This window comes from Tauraco erythrolophus, chromosome 1 (genome assembly GCF_009769465.1).
Source record: "Tauraco erythrolophus isolate bTauEry1 chromosome 1, bTauEry1.pri, whole genome shotgun sequence".
Lineage (NCBI taxonomy): Eukaryota > Metazoa > Chordata > Aves > Musophagiformes > Musophagidae > Tauraco > Tauraco erythrolophus.
Window position 1 is genome coordinate 129,954,832 of NC_141465.1, and position 14,471 is coordinate 129,969,302.

Sequence of the window (14,471 nt, forward strand, 5' to 3'; positions counted from 1 at the left end):
GGTTTTTTCCTACCACTTCTCTAATTATCTGTTTCCACTTACGGTGAGCAGGATGTCTCAGAAACACAGTATCTTTGGGGAGGGAGTTTGCCTCAGAAGTCAACTGGAAGGTTTCTAGAGCTGAAAAATTCGAATGCCTAGGCAGCAGGTTACAAAATATGTCAGGATCTCATATCTGCACAAGTTTTAAGAACTTCCCTTGTGAAACACGACTGCACTCATATTTTAAGATGAAAAATGATCATCAGTCAAATGGAAACACCCAGGAGATTGCAGCTGGGTCAGGCTAGTACGATGCGTGACAATTGTCACACCTTGCAGTAGGACCTTCTCATGTTTTAGATACATTTTTTTAACCCTCTGTACAGTTATGAGCTTTGTGTCCCAGGACTATAACTTTCACAATTCGATAACTTGACACTGTGAATGTTTACACTACCACAGTGGAGTCCCCAGAACAGGCAATGACCTCAAAGCCTATTATAACCTATTTTAATAACTCCCCTGAATATCCCAGTCTCCTAAAGCTGTTGTCACATATTGAAGCAGTCTTAGTTTTTCCAGTACTTAGCAGACAGTACAAGCAGTATCGCAGAGAATTGCTTACACTGTCTCTCCCAAGGCTTCCATTTATTTCTTGGTGCTGAAACTGGGTTCTCGTTTGTTTACCAACCTTGTAGCCATCTGTCATCACAGGTTAATAAATAACTATTGGCTGCAGTGAGATTGGAAGAACTGAGAAAGGCAGCGTTGGCCTTATTGTGTGTGGGAACAGGATAATACTTCTGGGTTAGTCACAATTCTGTCGTGCTCACTACTTTAAGTAGGGTAAAAACCATCTTCCACCCTCCTCCTCCTACAGACATCTGCATGGCCAGGTCTCCAGGCCCCAGCTGCTTTGTTAAATAGGATTCATCTAGCTTGAAATTATGCTGACATGTTTCAAGAAAAGTTATTCTTTAACCTCTGAGTTGATTTTTTTCTCATTGTTCCTCTTTTTATGTTACAGACTGACTTTATGTATTCAGAGTTCTGAATGCAATGTCATATTAAGACAATTTAATACAATATAAAATACAATATTTCTAATTTTTCCCTTCTAAAATTATTTTAAAAAGAAGTATTGCTCATTATATAAAAATATCTAACAGTTGCAGGTATTTCTTTTTCTTTTGCCATAAATAGATTGCAACAGTTGTATCTGTCATGTGGATAGTAACAGCTGAAAGCTGTACATGGATGTGGATCTTATGAAAAATCAGTCATTGTTCATGTTCAAGTCTAAAGCTAGCCATAAGTATTTATAAAATACATGAATTTCAATTTCATGTATTTCAATACATGAATTATTTTCAAGCTCTGTTAAATTTTACATGTAATTGAAATGTAGTAGCTTACCTAAATCTTTTAGATATTTCTTATTTAGCAAAACCATGCTTTCATGTTATTATTGAAGAGTAAGAGGTTTTGTAAAACATATTTTTATGTATAAAATTTTTGCATATATTTATAAATTCTTGAGGTTTTTTTAAGTTAAAATAAAATATGTTTGTAATAATATTGAGCTACTCTGTGATCCAAGAGCATAAACATTTTCACATAACGGAAGGCTTTCAGAATTGGCATTTTATCCTTAATCTTCACTGCAGGAAAAGCAAAGTGCTATTTGAAGACAGTTATTAACTATTTGTAAAACAGTTATGGCTTTAATGCACAGAGACTCCAACCAGATTGGGTCATAGTATCTTTTGCATTATATGATCAGAAAGATGAGACCATACAAAGGAAAAAAAAACTTGCATTTTATGTATTAATTTCGATGTAAGTTGAAATGTAATATTATTTTCAATGTAAGTTGCTTCACATTTTTTCATGACCCAACGCTATGTAAGCATTTTCTGCTGCTCATAGAGATATCTATACACTGTTGCTTTCATTAAACATCCTAAACTCTCCACTAGTTTTGAGGTGCAGGATTAGATGCAGAAATTGACCCTGTTCTAATAGTGACTGAGTTTTATTTCATTTATTTTCAAGGATTTTGGAATCTAAAATTAACATTTGTGACTTAAGAAGGAAATGGAAAGGTAATAACAATAATGACTATAGATTTCTTACTGATTCAGTGACTGAAAATTCAAGAATGTTTTTCACGTTATATATTTGTGACCTTGAAAGTCATAACTTGAAGCCACTATATTTGTTCTGGTTCACCACACACACTTGATCTGTCAAAGCATTGACTCATGAAATTCAAGTATGATGAGTATAAAAAGACCATTTGCTATGTACTAAGGAAGACTAGAGGTTATAAAGGACAATAATTTATAGGTGACATAATTAGACTAGGACTGGGAGCCTTCCTATATCATAACTATTTTATCAAGACTAGAAGTGTATATAAAAAAAATGGTAGTGATAAAAAGTCAGATGATAATTTGATTATCTTTTTCCATTTCAGCAAAACGATGTCTTCGGAAAATTCTGTCTGTCAATATTTTTTAATACATATATACATATACATTTTTAATACCAGAAGTCTATATTTAAAGATATTTTCAATGCTGAATCATACATGTTTTATATACAGCTATCTCTGAAGAATGATTGACAATGATGGCTTTATTTACATAGTTTTATCATGACAGACTGTATCGTAACGAGGTCTTCAATTTGTGCAGAATTGAGGCTAGACTGGTCAAAGAAACTTGAGGGAATTAGTCACATGAGTTTCATGACATAATTATTGTAACAAATCCTTGCACATTTAGTGCTAAAGGGTCATCATGGTAGTGCATAACATGGCTATTTCTATTTTCACATCAACTGCAGGGGCACAACTCAATGCCTTATTACAACAATGTGCTTTTACAAATCTGAGTAATAACTGTGTAACCACGGGGTTATTACCACATTGTGGTAGTAGCACTGCAGGGCCATAACATGAGCTAGGAAAGAATTATCAGCATAAAATTTTACCAGACATTTGCAATGCTGAAATTTCTTTAACAGAGGAAAACAAGACAGCATAATATATGACTTACACACCTATCAGATTTCTCCATCTCCATGGAAGAGCACTGCGGAGGAGTTCTGACAGCCATACTCTAACCATTCCTCTTGACTTTGCGGTGCAATGAGGTGGTGGGATTTATGGCCTTCTTGAAATGACAAGTCAAAAGTTCAGGCCCTCTGGATGAGCTTGGGGGTTCCCCCACCTCAGTGCCCTCCTGTTCTCCAGTCATTTCCCAAAAGAAAAGTTAAGAAACTCCATATCATGCTCCCCTGGCCCTGTAGACTCGGACATGCTTTTCCTCTTTAAAGCGGAGGTTTCACACAAGTGCTCATAGAATCATAGAGTCATAGAATCATTTAGGTTGGAAAAGACCTTTAAGATCAAGTCGAATCAGTAACCTAACACTGCCAAGTCCACCACTAAATTATGTCCCTAAGCACCACGTCTACGCGTCTTTTAAATTCCTCCAGCGATGGTGACTCAACCACTTCCCTGGGCAATCTATTCCAATGCTAGATAACCTTTTCAGTGAAGAAATTTTTCCTAATATCCAATCTAAGCTTTCCCGGCAGAACTTGAGGCCATTTCCTCTTGTCCTGGTTAGAGTGCTGTGAAGCTTTTTCAGATGCATTCCAGGACAATCTGTGTGCTCTAAAGTGTGGGATGCTCTGGACCTGGAGATAGGACAATAGCATATGTGCTATCCATAGAGCACAGTTACAATTAGAGTGAGTAGCATATAAGAGACAGTCAGGTGGAAAAGCTGTAGCACAGAGATGTGGTGGCTGGGTCAGGTTTGCTCCCTAGACAATAGCAGTGTCACAGACTGCATGCAGATCTTCATGTTTGCATGTAGCTTGAGTCTGGCATAATTCAGGCTGTACACGTACTATGACCAGTACGAATAATAAACGACAATTTATGAGGATAAATTGCCAACTAGAATTTGAAAATGCACAGCTTTATAGCAAAACAATTTGTGATTGCTCAAATGATTGCTAAGTCGATTAGCTTAACCAGGCTATTCATCTACTAAACGTCAAGCTTTTCAAGGTTATTTGGGGCTGCCTGCTCCCATCTATCTCACTTTTCCTGGAAATGTGACATGGCTATACTCACCGGCTCAATAGTTAGAGGCTTACTCATCTCTGTCCCTGGAAGGCTACTTGGGTTCACTCCTCTAGTAAACAGAAACCAATATGGACAGATCCTCACATGGTGTAAGCAGGAAGAGCGACAAGAAGACCTCAGCAAAGTTGTGTAAGAATAAACTAGCTACCAATTCTTTCCATGAAAGCTAAAGAAGTAACAAAATAGTTACAAGATTCAAAGTCAACCAACGTCAAACTGTTTCTTTAAGCTGGATTCAAACTGTTGTGTTTGGATTCTGTTCAGATCTGTGTGAAATTACGCACCTATGAGCCACAAATCCTTGGCAGTAAAATGAAATTAAGTGCCCATCTGCCTTAGCTTGGATTCTTACTTCTTGCTAATAAAAGTCCTCTCAGCAGAGAGCTGATAAACAATTTTCATTTGCCTACCGTTGCTTCTTGACAGACGCACATGTTCTTTTGAGCTCTGCCCATCACCTGCTAATTCTTCCCAAATCAAACTAATGGCAGTTGAAGCTGTAAGTGTATGTACAGATATGTAGGAGAAATTGTACAGATATGTAGGAGAAATAACAAGTGTTATTGAAGTGGAACACAATGATTGTCAATGACAAATCTTAGAATTAAAAAAAAAAAAAAAATTGTTTTCCTGAGATTATAACTGATGGTTACAGCACATTCACCTGGCATCATGAGCATAGCGGGCACGGTGTGCGAGAGAAGTGAAAGACAAAGAGTGCAAACTAGAAGAGAAAGTGGCACAGCATGAAAAGCTTGTTCTCCTCAAATCATGACGCTATATTTGAATCTGAAAGAAACTATGAAAGAGGCCATGTCTGTTGGAACCAGCTTTTGAGACCCTTTTCCACTCCCTCAGCAGCTCAGGTCGGTCTTGGGTGCCGTATCACACTCCTTCACAGAGAAACAGGTCTGAGGTAGTGTGTCCATCTCCCACAGGCAGCATCCTGCCCTGGGATCCTTGAATCCTCTGTCTCCACCATGGCAGAAAAATGCTGAGAAACGCTGCCTTTAAAACAGGCAACAACGCACGCACTGAATGCTATTTTTAAAACCATCCCAATTAAAGGCTTAAAATAGAAAACGTGGTGATTGATTTTAAAAACCAACAAAACGAATCAAGCACATCATAAATTACAGACATTAAAATACATAAATTACAGTGGGAGGTATTTACACTCCTCTCTGTTAAGAGAGCAGGATGCACGGTCTGTAAAGTGAATAAAATACTCTAAAACGTTTTTTTATTCACAAGGGATACAAGATTGCCACAGGGCAAAAGGTTTAGGTATCTAAGCAAATAAAATTTTGGTAACTGTCATTTATTTATAAAGTCTGATCCAGAGAAGACCATATTTTAATATACTAAAGTAGACAACCAGAATTCTGTTTCTTTCAATGTTATACGAGGCAAGTCAGCTACAATGGAAATTTCTTGTGAGAATAATGTTTATACAGTAGGAATTTTAAGAGACAGAATGCGAAACATAAAATTTGTTTCTAATCGCTCTTTACTTACCAATCTATAAAGCTCAGCGAGACGGCTGAATGGTTATGTCGTAGTAGATTAAATTTTAAATCAAGTGCATAAACAGCCACTGATAAGGCTAATGCATAAAACATAATGAGAACAGGAATCACCGGGACTGAACTCTAAACTGCATTCTGATGTATGGATTCAGAGACTCAGCAAAATAAAATAAAATATTAGAAGTCCAAACTAGCTACTAGGTTCAAATACCGCCCAAAGTTTTTTACAATACATGATATGTGCTCTTGCGGCCCAGAAGGCCAACCGCGTCCTGGGCTGCATCGAGTGTGGCCAGCAGGTCGAGGGAGGTGATTCTCCCTCTCTACTCTGCCCTTGTGAGACCTCACTTGGAGTACTGCGTCCAGTTCTGGAGCCCCCAACATAAGAAGGACATGGACCAGTTGGAGAGGGTCCAGAGGAGGGCCACGAAGATGATAAGAGGGCTGGAGCACCTTTCCTATGAGGACAGGCTGAAAGAGTTGGGGCTGTTCAGCCTGGAGAAGAGGAGGCTCCGGGGTGACCTTATAGCGGTCTTCCAGTACCTCAAGGGGGCCTACAGGAAAGATGGGGAGAGGCTGTTCAGGAGGGCCAGTTATGATAGGACAAGGGGTAATGGTTTTAAAATAGAGGGAGGTAGGTTCAGGTTGGATATTAGGAAAAAATTTTTTACTATGAGAGTGGTAGAACACTGGAACAGGTTGCCCAGAGAGGTGGTGGATGCTCCATCCCTGGAGACGTTCAAGGCCAGGTTGGACAAGGCCCTGAGCAACCTGATCTAGTTGGAGATATCCCTGTTCCTTGCAGGGGGGTTGGACTAGATGACCTTTGAAGGTCCCTTCCAGCCCTAACCATTCTATGATTCTATGATTCTATTTCATGGTGATTCTTTGGTTTCTCTTATTGCTTATATCTGGTTTTGAATATTGATTTGAACTTTAAAGCTGAATGTAGTTGCATAACAAAGTAGAAGATTCACTTGGAGCACTGCGAGCAATTTAATCCCTACAAAGAAAAACTTGGGCTACCAGTTTGCTAGCCTAAGGATAATTTTATTTCAATAGAGAAGCTCCATAGCAACTTACATACTACTTGTATATGATTTCAATACAGGCAGGATTTAACTAATTAACAGGCTTTTTATACTCTTGTGTTTGGAAGGGTATGTCACCACTACGTTAGTGGAAATTGGATATTTGTTATCCCTTCTTCCAATATGGTAACAAGCTAAGGAAAAAATAAAATGAAAAATTAGTCAAAGTTTCAGGACAATGAAAGAGCAACCATATTTAAGTTTGGCTTGTGGAAATAGGTACCACCTCCCCAAATCATCTTTAAAATAAACTTAAAAGGAACATATACAGAGACAGAGTTAAGGGCAAAAGCAAGGTTTTGCAGATCCCAGAGAAGAGTCCAAAATCAGATATCTTAGCATCAGATCACTTCTAAAATTACAACAGAGTTACGTGAAAAAAATCTCAAGCAAATGGCTTTATGGACCAGGAAAAAACAGGCATCCCCTGGTAAAAACGTTTCTATTTTTCTCCCGAAGAATATCGGAAAACAAATTAAGATGAAGCTTTGCCAGATAACGTATGTTTTAAAAAATGCAGTCACTGGACAGATAAAATTAGCTCAAGCTTTTCCCATTGTTGATGGAATATATCAAGAGATAAATCTAGGGGAAAAATACGGAACTTCGTTGACTCAGAAATATTTAAATCAAGTACACTGGATTTCCTTTTATCTATTCTCTTCAAGACATGCAATATCTAATCCTTACATGAATGGATCATTGAAAATCCTTTGCAGCGAGTTACTCTTTAAAATTCAGGGTATTCCTTTGCTCTGTATTTGTACCAGTTATGAATTTCATAGGAGCATGGCTTATCTTAACAGTGCAAAACTGTTAACAGGGGTGGTGACAGGCTGTCAGTTCCTAATGGTACTGGCACCACGGGATTCCTGGAGTCTCTGAATCAAATTCTGATTGCAGTTGTACTAACTTTATCCTGTATGAGTCAGTTTTGTTGAGGGTAGTCACTCTTAAGAGTCATGAGTACTAATTTATCGAGGACAAACACTGTTGTTGATTTGCTATTGCAACATTTCAGCTTTCCAACGACTGCAGTTGAGTACTGCAAAGGCTTATTGCAATCTCTGCTCTGCATTGGACATGAAGTGGCAGCACCATTAGCTTGTTCAGTTCTTAAACTACTTACTATCAGTCTAAAGCAGTGAACAGACAGGGCTGATTGTCATGAAATACATGATTCTGCCTCTATCTCTTATCCACTGAGTATTAAAAAGTCACAAGCTAAAGTGCTTTTATGAAAGTTGCACATGAGTGACATAATTTTAGATTTTTAAAAAAGGAAATTGTTGAGCGTTCAAAAGATGAAAGACATTGGGAAAAAAAAAAGAAAAAGAAAAAATACAGTCAGAGGCATTTATCCAATACCGTGAGGCCATCATTTACCTTGTACAGCTTGGCCTTGAAAAAAAGGAATTTTTATAAATCATAGTGATTTAACTATAAAAAAACCTCCTTTGTAAACATTCTGAGATAGGAAAGAATAACTGCATCTTCCATCATATTGATATTCAATCTATAGAGACGTGATATTTTACTGAAATTATTCTGCAGCATGTGGCAAGGAATTGTTGCAATTTTTCTTTCAATTGTTACACAGATTTTGCCATTTTTCTTTTTTAACAGGGAAAGCTATGGTACATTATTTAGACTTTATTGCATAGAATGAAAACTAGTATTTGATTGCACTGTTGTGAAGAACTAAGAAAGAAGGTCACACAGGGAAAAAAGAAAGTAACAGTAAGTCAAGAAGGAAAATAAAATTTCAGTGAAGAGATCAACTGCTATTCTAAGTCATACATAAAGAAAAAGCAACTCATTTCCTGTCTAAAAATGCTGTAAGATGCTATAAAACTGCTGACTAATATGATTGCTAACACTGGAATTATTTATGTCCTGATCAGACTTCCTAGAAAGAATGGACTACCATGAATTGTTTTAGTAAGTGTATATGAAGTCTGAAAAGATAAAGATGGCTTGTCTAGATTTTTTTTTTTAATCTGTCTAGTCATCACAGCATTCTATGAAAATAACATTACGTGGGATGAAGAAAGACTTGAAGAAGCTACAGCATTACTAGAAGTTGTAGGCAAGAAAAATTGGAGGAGATCATTAATTTTTAAGAGGAATGTGAAAGTTCTTGCATGTATACACAAGCACAGAGATGTGTATGGAAATACTGGCGTTCCACGTCCATCTTCTGGTCACCATGGAGGTTAAAAGAAACATTTGTGAAATTAAATTTTTGTGGGCATGGGAGTATGGACATTAAGACTCTTCTAGTTCTGCAGGCTGTTGTGGGTACAGTTTAAAACTTGACGACAGGCTCTTGTCTAAGGTACAATGGTTTTTGGATCACATGCTTTGCAGATGAGGTGAGCCTGTGTCACAATCAATCAAGAAACTGTGCTGATATAGCACTGATCGCCGGCCTTAACCCTTTTTTGTAGTAGGAGGTGACACTAGGGGTTTCTCCTGGCATCTTCTGTCTACACAACCCAGATTCACCCTACAGTTGGCGTTTCCTGCCATGTTACCTCTCTCAGAGTCCTTGTGCCCACTGGCTGCCCATGGACAGGGGAGACATCATATGACTCTCAGTCATATAACATTAGATGTGCAATGCATGATCATGCAAACTGGTCACAAATATGATAGCTTCCAAAATACCAGTGATGGAAAAAGGTCTTGGTAAAAGCTCTGTTGACTGTTACACAAATCATAACTACAGGTATTGCAGGCTCACTACTTTTCCAGAGAACAGTACTTTAAGTTGGGCATGTTTAAAGAGCCATTTTGAAATTACATTCCCAAATTCTTTCTACTCACATTTGGCTGAATACAGCCTGCCCTTTAAATGTCTTATAAGGAGATTTTCTTTTGTTTTAGTAAATTTAAAGCATATGCAGACTAACTACCTTTTCACAATGCAGTAGGAGAACGGAAGTACCTCCAATAAGGTTGTAATGCCATCTGCCTTCTTAAAAGGTTCTATATCAAATCAGCTATTAAATCAAAAGATCATGCTTTGCCAATAAGTTCTTAAATGTCTGAACAAGTACATGACATTTTAAGGAGACTGTTCCAGACAAAACTACAATGTATCTCATATTTCAAAGATCCTTTTTGAAAAAGAAGACCAATTATTCTGTCAGCTTCATTGTGGAAATCTAGAGCAACACCGCTTATTTCATTCAAACACATTCTGGGCCCTTCACTGGGGCTGTTTGAGCTGATTAAAGTCTATGGAACCCTCTTACTGATTGCAACAAGGACTGAATTTCAGCTATAGCATAGAAAATTAAAAGGCAATGGGTCAACCAGGCAATGACCAAGGTTATGTCCACACATGAACACAGGATTAGTCAGTAATATCTGATCCTCATTAATGCATGTTCACTTTTGTTAATGCTAACTGGTATTGTGCTGTGATAGCCCATTGCAATGGTCGCTGTTTCTCTTCCTTCTCCCCAGGCGAAAATTTGCTTCCCCATCTGCTTCCCACTGCTCACGGCCACTTTTTCTGGAGCCTCACTGCTGTGGTTGCTTCTCTTGTCTTTCATCTTATTTTGCCTGAGAAACATCAAGGCAATTCCATATTGCTCCTATTCCTGGGTTTCCTGCCAAATTACCTGATATCATAGCCAGGTGCCCACAGAGGTGCTGGTTCTGTTGGAGAGGATACATTATAGCTTGAACAAAACCTCTGAAATTTGCTTGTCTTTGTTAAAATCCTAGGAAATGCCACTGAGTCTCCATGTCTGACCTACTGTACTTAAACATCTGTAAATTTGATTAATTTTTTTTGCTTATACTGAAATACAGTGTGTAACTGCTTGGAGCTGTTAACTGTACACTGAGGGTTTTTACCTCCTTGTCTCTCTTAAAGGTTTTTTAGATTTGGCAATTCTAAATCCAAAAATGAACAGGAAAGAGCAAGTATATGAAATGATACATCAATAAAGTTTATGTCCACTTTTAATCACAATCACCAAAGAGGGAGAGAGGAAGCAAACCGAATGCAAACGTAAGCAAGACAATCTCTTGTATGTATTCTCTCTCTAATTCCACAGGGAGATGTCACTAATAGTCAGTAATTCTTATTCCATGATGCTCATTCCGTTTCTCCGAACTCATTGGAGCATTCTATGAAATGTCTTAGAATACATCTTATTAGCCTTACATAAGAAATACAGCTGTTTTTTTTTCCAGGAAAAAGTGCAAGATAGACAGAAAAATGGAGTACGCTACAGAATCATCATTTTTCAATTGACCATAATAAAAAGAGGTACAAGGTATAAAAAAAAATCTTTCTAGAATTATAAAAGTGAGGATTTTGCTTAGCAAGCCTTGGTGTGATTATATTTGATGATATAAAAATACAGAAAAGAAAAATGAGCTATCACTTTATTTAAAAAACCTCACATTTTAAAGTCTCTTTTTTTTTTTTTTTTTGAGCACTGAAAACTTTTGGACCTCTGCTTCTTGAATTAATAGAAGAGTTGATAGAATTAACAGATTGCTATTCATTACATGAATCCGCCCTACTGCGGCATGAGACACAGTCATTAAGCTTAGACTGATTTAATGGCTCAAAAAGTGTGGTAAAATTCAGGAATCTTGAATTGCCTTTCAGATTTTAAAAAATTATTGACTTTTGCTGCTCTTTGGTAATTTTGATATTTGTAGGTGAGAGCTTTAAAATCAAATGAAATGTAGGAAAGCAGACATTGTCCCAAAGTCAGGTCCCTTTGGCACCTACATATGAACTTCTACTTCCTGAGAGATTTTATTGAAATAATGTGCCACCTGTCACTTGTCCTCTACGTTCTTTTTTCTTTTTTTTTAATTAGCTTTTCTGTTGGGTCACTATCAGGTTTCATTGCTGTTGGGCATTCTAAAGTAATTTTAAAATACTAAACATGGTCCAAAATAAGCTGAAGAAGTTTTTCCTCTGAGGTGTTTTAAAAATCTCTTCCACAATAATGGATGAACAGCCACAATCTTTTCTTTCTTATCTTTGAGTTACCACCCATAAGGCCCAAGTGAATTATGGTAGGATGGTGTGAAAGAGAGAGCGCAAGAGAGAGAAAAGAAAAACGAAGAATATTTTTTTCTACACAACTGAATTTAAATACCTGAGTTACAAGTGCAACCTTGTGCCTTGTTCTTCTAAAAGCCAAGATGTGGAGCCCAGTTCCTCTGCACAATTACCAGTTTGACGGTGACCAGGAGTTTTTTGCTTTCCTTCATGTTTTACCTAAATTATCTACCTAGAAATCAAACTCTTGCAGTAGAGATCTGGAACAGCAGTGGACTCAGGCTGCATAAGTCAGTGTTCTTCAAAAGCATCTTTGCAGTGAGTATACCGGTATTTTATATGAAATGGTACTTGTGAGTCTCATAGAATCATAGAATGGTTTGGGTTGGAAGGGACCTCAAAGATCATCTAGTGCCAACCCCCCTGCCATGACAAGGGACACCCTCCACTACACCAGGTTGCCCAAAGCCTCATCTAACCTGGCCTTGAACACTTCCAGGGATGGGGCATCCACAACTTCTCTGGGCAACCTGTTCCACTGCCTCACCGCCCTCACAGTGAAAAATTTCTTTCTTATATCCAATCTAAATCCACCCTCTTTCAGTTTAAAGCCATTGTCCCTGTCCTATCACTACATGCCCTTGTAAAAAGTCCCTCTCCAGCTTTCCTGTAGGCCTCCTTTAAGTACTGGAAGGCTGCAATAAGATCATCCCGGAGCCTTCTCTTCTCCAGGCTGAACAGCTCCAACTCTCTCAGCCTGTCTTCATCTTCACCATGCCTGCTGTTAACTAACACTAAATTGAAATAAGCTTCACCTTATACCCCTGAGCTATGGCTTGCATTATCTAGGTGAATCTTTACTCAAAAAGGTGTTTAGCTGTTTTTTCCCCATAAGGTAGTCACCTATGTCATCTTAGTTCATATATAAAAACCATCGCATATCCTACATGCCTGTTAGGCACAAGTCAAGCAGAACTTGACAGTTACACAAAGAATATAGTCAGACAAGGATGACCAACCAATTCAAGGATGGCCAACCTATGACCGATGAACCAAATCACAGCCATTAGAAAGACTCGTACAGCTCACAGTCTGCTAAACATCCTCCTCTTTTCTTAGTAGCATTAAAGAGGGCAAACTATCTCATATCAAAAAGCAATCTGCACATGACAGTTAGTGTGTCAAGGCATGCAGCACCAAAAACTGGCTGGATCACTTCTGAGCTAACTAAAATGTTTAATTATTTTAATTTCTTAATAAAATCCCTCAAAATTTTGCTTAGATCGCAGGACTGTCTGGTTCAGAATGTTATTTTTCATAAATATTCCTCTTGATTTTGATCTCCAACTCAGGTTGGAATAGGTTGAATGAAATCTTTCTAACTTCCAAGAAAAAAAAAGAACAGACTTGTTTCCGGCATTTGTTCATACAAAGTTTGTAGACAAGCACTTCTCTTACAATTGTTCCGATGGAAATAGTTGGAATCCAAGTATTCAAAACAATATAAATCTAGAAATAACCCCAAACTTCAATAGCTATCAGTGAGAAAAACAGAAAAAAAAGTAAAATATTTTTGTTTTGTTAGCTGTTCTTATTGGGTTTCAATGTAATATGTACTATAAAATCAGAAGCTCAAACCTCATTACCAGTTTAAATACAAAATACAATAAGGATGCTTTCTTTCTGTAAATATTAATGATTATCTTCAAGACACAATAAAGAAAAATAGAAGGCTTCTAACAACAAAATGTTCAGAAATTAAAACTTCACTGTATTATGGAAGAAGGAAGATGGTCAGGGCTGTGTAACTGAGAAAGGTCGATGCAACTGGGGCAACTGAATTTTTTACTGATGGGAAAAGTGACTTCTGAGCTTGTCTTCTTAATGGATAATGTGATACTTAATTTTTTCTTAATGCAAGTTTTCTCCACTGCTTTCCAATCGACGTTGACCCCTCTGGAAATTATAATCAAGAAAATTTCATTGTTATTGCTGGTTTAACAAATCAGCCCATTTAGGAAGTCTTCTAGCAATTGAGTTACTTGCAGATTGACTACTGATTGCTCCAATTCTCATAGTTTAATGGGTGTGTGACCACAATGACCTTACAGATATATTGCTCCAGGACCTCTAGCAGTCTCAGCATTGTGAGAGAGGTGACTCAGCAGCCATCAAAAGAGACGATTCACTGTGCTCCTGACTTATGTTTTGCCTTTCATAGTGTCTAGTCCCATCCTTGAGACGAAGCTGTCACTGTGGTCTTGGGATATTTACGGGAAAGTAAATATCAACTAACACAACTAACCACAACTTACACTCAACTAACACTCAACTAACCACAGAATTCACCCAAAGGCTTAAAAAAACATGGTGTGATAGAGACTTAGGAGAGACTGCATTAAGTATATCTGGTACTCGTACATGTTAAAGAGGCAAAACCATCTTGTATAGGCCACCTTAGGGAAGAGTGTGATAGCCTTCAGCAAAAAGAAAATACTCTGAAAAACATCCTTGAAGGCTACAGAGCATGACGTTTGATTTAAGGAGGTGGCAGCTATGTAGCAAAATGGGCTGCAGTTTCCTTGGCCCCTCTTCATCTCATCCACAAGAAATCTCCTGGTCTCTTACAGAAGGTTCTAATAATAATGCAGATAAAAGTAAAA

General features: G+C 37.7%; 1 protein-coding gene across 5 annotated transcripts in view; it reads right to left on the reverse strand.

Annotated features, from left to right (window-relative positions):
- Positions 1-14,471, reverse strand: part of DLG2 (discs large MAGUK scaffold protein 2) — a 1,082,159-nt gene that overhangs the window by 622,410 nt on the left and 445,278 nt on the right. Inside the window, exon 4 of one of the 5 annotated variants that reach the window (XM_086614523.1) lies at positions 10,306-10,323. The exons of the other annotated variants lie outside the window; for them this stretch is intronic. Coding sequence (XP_086470649.1) covers positions 10,306-10,323 — 18 coding nt within the window. The remainder of the gene's footprint in view (positions 1-10,305; positions 10,324-14,471) is intronic. 5 annotated transcript variants of the gene reach the window in all.